General features: G+C 46.4%; 2 protein-coding genes across 3 annotated transcripts in view; both read right to left on the bottom strand.

Annotated features, from left to right (window-relative positions):
• lats2 (large tumor suppressor kinase 2) overlaps positions 1-4,309 on the bottom strand; it is a 17,559-nt gene extending 13,250 nt beyond the window's left edge. The window contains exons 1-2 of the mRNA XM_019880449.1: positions 4,115-4,309; positions 1,111-1,710 (exon numbers count right to left, since the gene is read on the bottom strand). Of these exons, the coding sequence (XP_019736008.1) occupies positions 1,111-1,473 (363 nt within the window). The 5' untranslated portion in view covers positions 1,474-1,710; positions 4,115-4,309. The remainder of the gene's footprint in view (positions 1-1,110; positions 1,711-4,114) is intronic.
• A 2,752-nt stretch (positions 4,310-7,061) lies between these two features.
• Positions 7,062-9,529, bottom strand: LOC109522457 (uncharacterized). Of its 2 annotated transcripts, none has more exons than XM_019881049.1 (2): positions 9,153-9,529; positions 7,062-8,415 (listed from the first exon to the last, which is right to left on the bottom strand). In XM_019881049.1, exons 1-2 carry the CDS (start codon positions 9,328-9,330, stop codon positions 7,154-7,156), a joined length of 1,440 nt encoding a protein of 479 aa, XP_019736608.1. In that variant the 5' UTR covers positions 9,331-9,529; the 3' UTR covers positions 7,062-7,153. The 2 variants fall into 2 exon arrangements, with proteins under 2 accessions (XP_019736608.1, XP_019736617.1); XM_019881058.1 differs by lacking the exon at positions 9,153-9,529 and adding an exon at positions 8,937-9,078.
• Positions 9,530-12,437: the final 2,908 nt, after the last annotated feature.

Below are 12,437 nucleotides of genomic sequence, written 5' to 3'. Positions count from 1 at the left end.
CTCACTATACACACAAAACACCACCCCACACACACACACACACACACACACACACACACACACACACACACACACACACACTCGAATACAAAGCTCACTCACCACACACAGTACACAATACAAACAAAGGCCACACAAACCACACGCTACAAAAGGCTCCCCCATCCCGCGTCAGTGTTGTGTATCAACAACAGCGAGGCTGTCGCAGACGCGGCACAGCATAAAAGTGTCGTCTGTTCTATTGCTGTTTTGTTATTGCTGTCTTGTATTGTGGTTGGCGGTCTCGCACACATAGACAGGAGGCGGTGACGGGTAGAGGGGAGAGGTGGTCGGGGGGACGATGGCGACGACGAGGAACTGATCCGCCCTGCCGCCATTGAATGTCGACTTCCTGCTTTGACAATGGCGACAGCAGCACAAAGAGGGCCAGGAAATGGCCTCCATTGTATAATCATAAGAATAAAGAGACTCTCCAATACGTTATCATAAACTAGCAGTGACGCTCACAATTTACAATTAAACTATCCGTGACCCTAATATGTTAACGCTATCCTAACTTGGGCTACCGTTGGCCAATTGCTGATGTAATCCTAACCTAAATTTTGCGCTAACTCAAGTCGTAACCCAAAAATCAGCAAATATCCATCCCAAATATAGTCTTGAACTCACCATGAGCCTCACATTAACATAAGGCAAATGTAAACTTTCAATTAACCCAAGACGCAATCCAAAACAACCCATTACCCGAAATTTACCTAAGATTGACATTATCCTAACTTCAACCGAATGCTAACCCGAGCTGTTATCCAAAATTAGCAGTTGGCCTACAGATATATCATCCCAAAGTAGCCGATCGTCAAAAGTTGACAGAATTTTAACTCGACCGAGCCGTGACCTAATTCAGTCATTCTTGACGTGGGGCCAGCAAGCACAAAATCGTTTGGAATAGGTAAATGGTTATGTCATGGGCGCTACTGGTGGTCGACCGGTTAGCGTGTCCGCCTCACAGTGCACAGGTCCAGGATTCGAACCCGGGCTATTGATTACGTGTCAATCAATTAATCATTGCGCCACTAAATGAAAGTCAAGACATAGTAATGGGTGTCTCACCTGGTCACATCCAGCATTGACGAGCTCCTGCAGCATCTGCCGGTTCACTTCGCCGGCGGGGTGCCCGGACCCCGACGAGGGTCCCGAATCATTGGCGAAGGGCATGAGCGACTTTCGGATCTCACGCAGTGCACTCTGGTAATTGTTGAATTTTTGCGGCGGTCGCACGGGCTGTTGCCGCCCGGCCGCGTCCTTGCCGCCCTTGCAGTCGGCGGGGCGGCCGGCGCCCTCGGTCCGCTGGCCGCCTCCATGCAGGGCCTGACTGACCAGCTTGGCCGGCTGCTTCAGACCCTCCTTAATCTCCTGGAGCCTCTGGCGTGTGTTGCCCACATAGGGCGCCGCTGGGAACGTCTTGGGCCTCATGGCCGCGGTGCCCGGGTGTCCGGCAGCAAAGTTAACCACCCTTGGTGGCTGGCCTAAATCGATAATAAAGCAGATCCGAGATTGGTCTCCCTTGTTTGTTTGTCGGAAGGATCGCGGCAGGGGTTCTAAAGACGTTCCATGGTGTGGCTTTCAAGGCTCAGGTTCCATCTTATTCCAGGAAATGGAGCCGCTTGCAGCGGTGCCACTCAGCCAAATCATGATGCTGCCAATCTGCTCCTGTGGAAGAAAGCAGGGTGGTAAGGAGTTAGTCCCTGCTCCGAATTTCCATCCAAAGACGGCAACAAAATGAACACGGGACCAGAATGCATCTTGATAAAGACAGCTAAAGATGGAAGGGCCATGGCTCATGCAATGACGAATGTCATCCTTTGTGGGGGGGCCCTCCCCACGCCAGCATAGTCCCCCACCTTCACCCCTGGCCCGGTCGCGCATAGCACAGTTGCATTAGTCAACGTGTCACTGCATATTTGTGCAGCGCAGTCATCAGTGATCATAAGAAAGGCCTTCAGAGTTGTTAACTTACTAAACAGTTTGACTTGCAGTCAATTCAAGCATTCATTGTGATAGCCTCACAAATTCTACCAAACAACTGTGGCGCAAATCACAAGTCAGATTGCAACAATAATGCGACAAAATGTGTGGCTTGAGCACGTCAATCAAGGATAAGCTGACTGAGAGAAACGAAGCGGACGTTGGTTTTCTTATCTTACAAATTGCAGCCTTGACAATTTGAAAATTGCGTTCGACAATACTGCGATGTCATTTTCAATTTGATTCATAGTTCCGTCCCACCACAGTACCTTGACTTGCGTGTTGAAAAACTAAGCAAGATTGTGGCTCATAGTCCTTGTACATCAAATCAATACTGTATTCCATATGGACAATGTTGACTGATGATTCTAAAGTTGGGGCAATTGAAAGTCAAGGTGCCACTGTCACTCCCCCCATCCCCCCAAATAAATAAATTGATAAATAAAACTACCCGCTTGACATAATGATGGAATGCAGGAAAGTGGTAATAAGACCCGGAGACTAAGGTCTGTTGCTAATATTTCAGTTACATGGGGGGTGGGGGGTCAGGGGGGTCAGCCAGAGGGCTGGGGTGGGTGTGGGGTGGTGATTCGGAGGTCAATCGTACTACACCAGAGTCCCTTGAAATACTTGGGACTCACCCACCCCATTAAATGGAATTCATTTTCTGTTTTGCACAGCACAATGTGCCTCAAAGTGTTCCTATCTCTAAAGTATCGTTGCATAATATCAGAGGACTTTTGTGAGTACCAAGTACTGTAGAGACATACAATATGGACATTGAATGTGATATCAGTGCACAGTGACATTTAAATTTCTGACAATCTTAATTTCGATTGGTGCCTTGACTAAGGAGTGTCACAACTTTCAAGCTTTTGGAGCAGACAAGCTTCTTCTTTTTTTTTTTTTTGCTTTGTGTTCCAAGTCAGAATTTGAGTTAGGGCATACTAAAAAGTAGGGCCCTGACAGATATGGATTTTTTGAGGAAGATGGCAATTCCCATAATGGGCAGAATAGAATTCTGATAATTGATTTAAAAATAAATATCATAACTTCTTTTTGTGGTTTCTAAATGCTCAGAACAATCATGACATTAATTGCCAGCAGAGCGTTTGACTGTTGTACAATACTTTATCCTTTAGTTTAACTTTATAACAGACATGAAAATAGGTTAAAAAAATCTGCTGTTTTTTTGGGGGGGGTTGAGGATAAGTGAAATAGAAAATGGATGGATGAATGGATGCAGTTTAACTTTTGAATGTTACACCACGAAGGAAAAAATAAACATGCAGATTTACATTTGTTTAACTCTGGTGTCATGGGTAAAAAAGTGGCAGTGACAAAACTGTGTACCCCCAAAACTACAATATTTTAAGGCATCTTTATTTTTGAGTGTGCAAAGGGTGAAAAAAAGTGATATTGTTGTACAAAAAATGTTAAACATGATATTGCTCCCAAAATGTCAGCAGTTCAAGAATACAACCTTGAGGGACGCCCCAAACAGCCTAACAGTACACTTTATTTTAACAGGAGCACAAGATCATCAAATCACATTACAAGAATCATGCACTGTAGGATGGTAAACTACAAGGAGCACTACGTGCTTTTTGCACCTTTTTCGGTCCAAAAAGGGAAACGTGTGTCAGGGTACAAACGTGACAGTGACAACAGTGTACCCGTATAAGCAACCACAAGTACTTTTTATTTAATCCAGCAACATTCTTGACACAAACCAAGAATGTATCCCCATCACCAACCCCAAACAAGCAACAACGACACGAAATGAGTCACAGTGACCATTTTGTCAAAAAAAAGCTAAAAACAACAGGGTGAGCTAGGTTGCTAACTAGCACCCCCTCCCGCCCCCTACCCGACTGTCCCCTTCATGCAGGACGGTGGAAAATGTGCAAACCCAAATTCGCTTCACTTTCAGGTCGCGAGGTTTGACTCTTACAAGATGAATTAACAGCAGAAACTTTCCCCCAAGTGGGGCGGATTCGCCATTTTGTAACACTTTTGGTGGCGAAGACCACCACGGGCAACACCAGGAGCCCCCCCCCCCTCCCCAAAAAAAGTACAGTCCACCTACCATGTGATGGAAAAGGAGCGATTAAATCTGCTTTGAAACGTCCTCGCCAGGTTTTGGGAGCTCTTGCTCGGGCTCAGAAGGGGCGAAAAGGGGTAGAATCAGAAGGAGTGATGGTAGCAGCCTCCATTTTCTTCAACAGACTGAAAGTCAAGTTAAAAAAAAAGTTGGACACTCGTTGCATTGTTAACATTCCATAGGTCACGTGACCGCACCGACGCGCGTCACAGCGGGGCCGCGCAAAGATCGTCTGCGTAGGATGTAATGCGCCACTAAAATACCTGTGGACAAATGCAAATGAAAGACAGTCGAGCGGAAACATTATCGTCAAGAGTGACACATCTTATCAAAAGTGACATTTCGCTAATTTCTGTCGCTGTGGTCCCATTTTTATGGCAGAGTGGGCCCACGCGTGCTCGTCAAAAATTGCAATGTCCCCATTTGCAATTCAGCAGTCTGATCGCCTGAGGTACAATGCTGTTTCGCAACTTGATAGTAGTTGGTAGTCCTGCGCCAAATGCTGAAATAGACCAAGGATCGAAAATTTCAGATATTTTTACAGGTTTTTGTCATGGTGGGCATATTAGCAAATATTCCATAATAGGCTATATGTTTTCTTTATAACCAGTGATAAACTGTATTTCAAGGTTCCCACTGGAGGAAAGTCAACATTAGTTTGCACTTACTGGAGTTTGTTTGCGGATAAGTTAGTTCTTTTACGTAAATTTGAATAATAATAAACGATCGTTGACATATTAAGTTTTCACGGGGTTCCTGTTTTGATGTTTTAAATGTGCAGAAAAGAGGTGCAATATTTTAAAACATCAAGTAGATCCTCGTCACTGCTGCACAGCCTTTATTAATTCAGTCAAGTTGTAGGGTAGGGAAGCGTACAAGGAAACAGTGCAAATACACATATGAACATGCAGATTTATCACATTTATCAAAATAAAAACGATGTAGCTTAACAGCATGGGTGTATTTGTGTTAAATCCAAAGCATTTATTGCGAAAAGGTGAAGTGACAATCAGAACAGAATGCTTAGCATCTAATGTGCCCAAAGGAAGACAAAACAATACACATAAACGTTGATGTAGAGTGCAGGAATTAATTCAATAAATCATAAGAAATTTAACATTATAATCTATTTGGTAAGTTCTAAAAAGAGACGTTGTTTACACGCACCTAGAAGTGGTCAAAAACGAAGCAAGCGTGCCCTGCATTATTCAAACCCACCACTCGATGGCGCTACAACCACATCTCAAAAACTGTCCCATTCTTGTTACTTTTTTTGTAGATGAATAGAGGACGAAAGCCGCATAAATAATAGTTTTAGGACCCAGAGCTGCTTACAAGTTCACAAAATTATATCTTTTCACGTTTGAAGCATCCTGCAGGCACCAAAGGCACACTGGACTTCATAAACTACATTATTCTTGTACAGGTACATCACCCGAGCTGAGACATTTACCTGAAAACAGTAGTGTAGTTACATAAATGTGCACTAGAACAGCAAAGGCTGTTTTTAAAGGGAACTGACGACCCCCCGCCCCAAATTAAAGAAAGAATACATTTTATGTGCCAGCACTTGTCAAAACGCTGTTCTTTGATCAATATTATATTTTCAGCTGCAGAACGGAGATGACGTTGAAAACTACAATAGCGCGTTGCCATTGAACTGTCGGCTGACGGATTGTTGAGCGGCAATTTCTTGTTGCTAAATAAACTCACTGTATAGTTTTCGAATGAAGCGGGCAGGAATTGGGTGATACGTTGCTCTCACAAGAGTGAACAGACCTAAAAATGGCAGCCCCCCCCCCCCAAACGAGAGCACTTTCTATCTTTCAAAATAAATACTTTTAAGTTTTATTTAACAAGCGGCTGATATCTTGGGTTTAGTTTCCCTTTAAATCACGTGATCATTCTGACTAAAGTGCCCCAAATTTTTTTTCTTGCTGCATTAGGGAGGGAAGTGTGTTTACTAGAGTTGTTAAAACGTCACTGTCTTATTGGGAACTGCTGCTAAGAGCGTGTAGTTTGCTTTCTACGGTTTTGGTCCTATTCGTCCTCACAAAGCAAGCAGGGTCACATCACCCTCTTCTCTCATTGGTCATGAGAATGTAAACAGGAAGAAGGTTTGCTGTACTAAGTGAGCAGTGAAACAGCACTAAAGCTAAACAGAAGACACGTTTGGTAAGACCAATCAATTTGACGTCAACATATTGGATCGGGGTCAAGGGCAGAAGGGTTTCTCGCCCCAACCCGACTGGGCCGAGACCAGGGACAAGTTGGATTTGTTCCACACCATAGTCGCATTCAAATGAACCATGCTGACGTGGTACAAGATACTCGAAAGGTGCAGTAGGTACTGAAGTCGTATAAGGCACAAGCAACTTGTACGATCATGGTGAAGGGGCCCCGTCTGTGTCCTCTGTGGTCTACGCATTCGGAATATTATTTTCATTGCAGCCGGCGATCCCAAACCATGTCTTTTCAGAGCACGGGAAATTGGTGATGACAACTCCTAGAATTCTGGAACAATATCACTGAGGAGAATCTTGCGCAAAGATGTTTGACCCGGACTGGTTACCATGAAAAGCCATCTCCTTGGAAACAGGGATGTCCACATTCCAGCTGGCTAGAATTTCACCCAGGAAAAGCTTGCACAGAAATCTGGAACCCTCTACGAAGTTCTGAGAATTGACGGTTCCCAGACTTACCCGGGAGATGCCAATAAGACAGTTTAAGATGTTACAAGCTGCTCTTGCGCCTGTTCCCCACCCAGGGAATACTCAGTAAAATTTGATCACAACGGCAATGTCCAGATTCCGGCCAGAACCTCATCACCATCAGCTAGGGTGAAAGCTTGCACAGAAATCCGAAAACCGAGGACCGAAACTTTAATTACAACAGACTAAAGGGTGTTGAGACAAAGTTTCAGTGGAGAATTTCCAGGAACGAAACTTTAATTACAACAGACTAAAGGGTGTTGAGATTGTGCCGAACAAAGTTTCAGTGGAGAATTTCCAGGAATGAACAGGCTCACTCCAGAGGTGCAGCCGAGATACACAAGTTGTTTAAGGCACAAGCTACTTGCACAATCTTGTCAAAAGTCGAAAGGTTGGAGGTGCGCTCTGCAGCCGTGGTGAACGGCCTCTCCACAGGGCCGGTGAGCATGGTGTACCTCCGCCTAACCATGGACACCACCCTCTCCACGTGAGCCTGCACACCTATAGTGTCAGGAGGCGAACCCTCAACCCTCCGACTCTGATCATCTTGAAAGCAACCGGCGATGCCAAAGCGAGCCCCGCGAGCAGCCACGGCATCGGCGATGTCCAGATCCCGGCTGGCTAAAACCACGTCACCCGGGAGCAGCTTAGACAGAAATCCCGAACTCTCCGCCAGGTTCCGAGGACTGAAGTTTCCCAGGACGCCCCTGGAAACGAAGGTGACCACGCCCTGCGGGGCCACGCCAATCAGATAGTTCAAGATGTTGCAAGCTGCCGTCGCACCCTGCTCGTTGCCCCGGGCGACCGGTCCCTCGCAGGGCACGGTGAAGCAGTCCACAATGACGGCACAGTCCGGGCAGGAGGAGCGCAGGGCCGCCGGGAGGTTCTTCCGCAGCTCGGCTCGAGAAGGCCAGAAGACGGCGGTGGGGACCAGGGTGGAAGACATGATGCTGACCACGTGATGCACAGTCCGGACCACCGTGCCCACTCTGACGCCGAAGCGATAGGCCAGGTCCTGGTTGCGCAGGTCCAGGCGCAGACGCATGAGCGTGAGCAAAAGCTGTTGAAACTTGGACAGCTTGGCGTTCCTAATAGCGTCCATGTGCGGTGCCAGCAGGAGCATGACCGTCTCCAGCACAAAGAAGTTGGGCAGCCCCGTGTAGAACTTGACCTTCTCGGCATCGTTCCTAAGGGAGTTCTCCGAGAGGGACATCTTCTCCACCGAGTCGCGCAACGCTCGATTCTCCCGCCTGAGTGCTTTGACGACATCGTCAAAGTTGACGGAAGATTGTGCAAGCGTTTCATCCCTGTCTTCATTCAGAGACTCGTCATCATTGTCGTCGTCATCATCTGTTAATGACGACACGCTGCCCTCGATGTTGGCATCCATCGGACCAGGCTCTTCTAGTCCGGATCCGCCCTGGCGCTGCAGGAAGAGCAGTGCATTGGCTGCTTCCACACGGGCTTCCTGCTTGTCGGGTACCTCGGGTCGACTAGGCTCCTTCATCTCAGGGGAAATGGGCGTGAACACGGAAGGAACATAGTCCGGTGAACGAGGATTCTTCACTTGTTTACCTGCATGAGAACAGAAAAGATACAGGGGGAAAAAAATGGATACTTTTGTCATCGAAAATGGTTGCGATGTGATGCAAAAAAAAAAAAAAATCATAGCTAATAAAGCACAACTACAGCTTTTACAATTTAAAAAGAGAGAAATAGAATTTTGAAAGTAAATTAATTACAGCATTGTGATAATGGATATTTTGCAACATAGTCCAGGGGTGTGAAACTCATTTAGGTTGTGGACCACCTTGTAGTTGCAATTTTGCTCTGAGGGCCGTGAAGTGTGAAACAATTAAGATTTTATCTAACTTTTCTCCCAAATTAATTTAGAGTGGGTAATCTGGGCCTGTTTCGTTGACCATTCAAGGAGCAAAGATTCGAAGCCCAATCCCGAAACTGTGAGGTTGACGTGTAAATCACTATCACAGCGTGCTGCCAGATGTAAAATTGTAAGGGCAAAAGTTTTTTATATGAAAAAAAACCCACGGCTACTATCAATAGAAAATAATGAAAGCCAGGAAGTATGGTAGTACCTGAGCGTGCGTGTGTCGCGTGACCACGCACTGACTCTGCATTTAGGACAGTGGACCCCCACTGTGATTGTATTACTTTTTATACAAAAGGTTTTTGTTGACATTTAGCAAAAGTTTATGAAGCTGAAACTAAAATTTAGAAGGAAAAAACATCTTGTTGGTACAGAGGTAATAAAACAAAAATAATAAAACGGGGAGTTAAAATGTAAACATTACCGGAGATAAAATGAGTGCTGCACAACCGGCTGCCGTCGTTGGGTGCCCAGCCCTGGCGGTTAACGGCCGCTATCCACAGTTGCTTCCTCTCGGGGTCCCGCGGGAAGCGGTAGAAGGACAGTCCGGTGCCAGGCGTTCTGCGGTTCCTACAGCCGGCCACCACACATGTGTGAACCATAGCCAGGCCACCGGAGGAGAGCGTGAAGCTCGGCTAGCCTAGCCTAGCGCGCTAGCTGCAGCTGGTAGTTGTGGTGGGTGTTTTTGACTCCCAAAATGGTGGCCATCTAGTGAGAGTGCGGAGGGGGAGGGGCGACGTTACTCCAGAACGCTGCGTCGTCGATCGACGTAACAACTTGTGATGAACGACCAAGTACGAGGGGTATCAAAATAACGTTTGTAATATATATGTATGTATTAATAACGTGTTCGTTTTGTTTTCTGTTTACTAAGAGTTGTATTCTGACTTGTTCAATAAAGATTACAAAGTCTTTTTACCTTTTTCAATTTCTGCAAATAAATGTTCAAAATGACAAGATTTGTTTGGAATTTGGAACTTCTGTTGTCAGTGTAAAAATGTTCATAAATACAAGGTGGATCCAATGTACATTTATTACAGAGGGCCACCCCACTGACACGTAATGTTTGCACAAATAACATGGCTGTGGACAGGGAGGACAACTTGGCAATGTTTTAAGTTGACAATTTGAAATGTCACTATGAATCATTTTTAATACAAATACTTTGCCAAAGAATCTTCAGAAATAAATCAAAAGTTCAGATTTATAAAATGTTTTGGATGCGGGGGTGGTCACTGAAGGTCATGTCTTCAAGCTGTAAATTTGGATCTAATAAGAACTAATTGGATGCCAAGACTTAGATTCTGTGTACTTATTCATTTTCAGATCACCCAAAACTGTCACAGTTTTCTTCTGTCACCAAATTACTGGTCACGTGATGATGGGAGCGATGTCAGCATGATGATGTGAAGCCACTGCTGATGTTTCAAGTCATAAAGGCTTTGGTCACATGACGTGAACCTGTTTTCGGAGTCATGGCGACTGAACTGCGGTCATCTAAGGCTACATGAGGCAAATCATAGAGGTTGACGTCGCATCATCGAAGGATAGATGTTTGGAGTCATAAAGGTCTACATCCAAGTTGCGACGGGGCTGGATGTTTGAGAAACAAAAACTCAAGGTTGGGGTCATTGTCAGCAGATAGAAATTTTACTTGCATATCAGAAGTAGTCTTTTTTTTTGTTTTTTTTTACTCTACGAGTACAAGAAACTTTAGATAAGATCTTGAGAGATTGGGCAATGGATTCAAACTCCAACCCATTTTTTTCTGATGCCACCGACTTTACGAACATGCTCCTCTCCGGGCTCCTGGATGGGCTGAACTTAACTGACGAGAGGGCATCCAGCACCTTGGAGAGTGTAGGAAGGTCTCCTCTTGCTAAGGAGGTCTTACAACAGGACCTGCCGTCCGGATCCTCGAGGAACGGGAGCTGCTCCGATACAGCCAGTCCCAGCACTATGTGTTCGGATGATGACATCGGTGCTGCCATCAGGGCCAACTGGAGCTCGGCCAGTCAAGAACTGTGCCAAGAGGAGGATGGCGGTATTGTACTGGAGAGGCTGGGGTCAAACTACTCCAGATTATCATCAGTGGAGCACAGTGAAAAAATATCCACCCGCATTGATTCCCGCAGGGTGTCCACTCGGAAGCCCTTGGATGAAGATGATGGTGGCTCTCCACCACCCTCCCCCAATTCCATCCGCTTGAATCCAGATATCCAGCAGGCGATAAAAATGGCCTCCATCACCATCTACCAGGGATTAGTCCGCCACGTGGACCGCTACAGTGATTCCACTCTAAAAGACGGCAACATCGTTTTGTGCATCGATCCCACCCGAAAGCCACTGCAGAATGAGTCGAGTGTCAAAGTGTCTGCGGACACCTCAGTGTGGAGTGACGCAGAGGGCGCTGGGACACCTACCCTGATGTCCCCCGGCGGAAATCTGGAGCTTGCTGTAATGGAAAATGAACAAGAGGGAGATGCGGTATCAAAATCCTTAAATCCCGCGCCACAGGGGCAGCTGCCTGGAGACCTGGAAGCTAAATTGGGCTCCTCTCCTTGCCACGAGTTGGGTTTTTTACCCAAGGATTCAAGCCCAGAACTTGAGCCTGGTTCTGATTTGTGCAAATTTTCATGTCCAGAATTTGAGTCCAACTTAGATATGCGCAAAGATTCAAGCCCAGAACTCGAGTCTGGTTTTGGATTGCACAAGGATGCCATTCAGGAACCCGAGTTGGGGTTTGATTTGCACAAGGACTGCACCATAGAACCCTCAGACCAGGACACGGGCCTTCAGGGATTCTCCCCCACCTCACCGTGTCTGGATGAGGATAACCAGGATGTCATTGGAGTAATAGACGAAGACGAGAGACAAGACGAAGATGTGGCATCAAAACCGACGAGCCCGTCGCTGCCAGAGGAGCAGAATGCGGATGAGGCGGCAGACGCTTGCGAGGCGTTCTACCTTCAAGATGAGGAAGAAGCCGATGAGGACACGGCCTACAAATCCTTCAGCCCATCACCCCCGGAAGGGGAAGATGCAGATGTGACGGCAGTCTCGACCCCCACATGTGGAGATTCAGATCTCGAGCGGGATAATATGTTGCAAGATGAAAATGACCTAGCTCAAGAGGACAAAGTGTCAAAGCCATCACAAACAGAAGCACAGGGCACAGATGAAACTACAACCCTGATCTCCGCTGGCCAGGTCATGGACCTTGTGGAAGATGAGGTGGAAACAAAAGACCAGGTATCCGGAGCCATCAGCCCTTCCCCTCATGAGGAGCGGCTTCAAGATTCAACACCGGTCCTATCTCCTGGCCAAGAGATGGATCAGTTGGAAGATGTCGAACAAGAGAAGGAAACTGCATTCAAATCCTTGAGTTCTACACCAACAATGGAGCACAGAGATGTTGGCATGCCAGTCTTAATGGCTTCTTGTGAGGGCTTAGATCTTGAAGTTCAAAAAGAGGATGACACCATCGTGGCCAAGTCCTTGAGCCACCTGTCATCAGAACCACAACAGGAACAGGAAGCAGTCAGGACACCTACACAGATTTCTCCTTGTAGGGATGACTTCCTTGACGAGTACGATGGTGATGGTGAACTTAAACCCTTATCAGCACGAGAAAAGAGCGCAGAGCAACATCTTGAAGCACCTGGGAGCATTCTGGAAAACGCCAACGAGGACGATCCCCAGGCTACCA

This window comes from Hippocampus comes, unplaced genomic scaffold (assembly GCF_001891065.2).
Source record: "Hippocampus comes isolate QL1 unplaced genomic scaffold, H_comes_QL1_v1.1 scaffold214, whole genome shotgun sequence".
NCBI classification, from domain to species: Eukaryota; Metazoa; Chordata; class Actinopteri; order Syngnathiformes; family Syngnathidae; genus Hippocampus; species Hippocampus comes.
This window is presented reverse-complemented; position numbering and strand designations above follow the sequence as displayed.

Bases quoted from the DNA above. Each gene is read 5' to 3' on its own strand.
- LOC109522457 (XM_019881049.1), bottom strand. From the start codon at position 9,330: ATGGTTCACACATGTGTGGTGGCCGGCTGTAGGAACCGCAGAACGCCT. The intron at 8,416-9,152 runs GTAATGTTTACA...GTTCTCATGCAG, and splicing joins CAGCACTCATTTTATCTCCG to GTAAACAAGTGAAGAATCCT.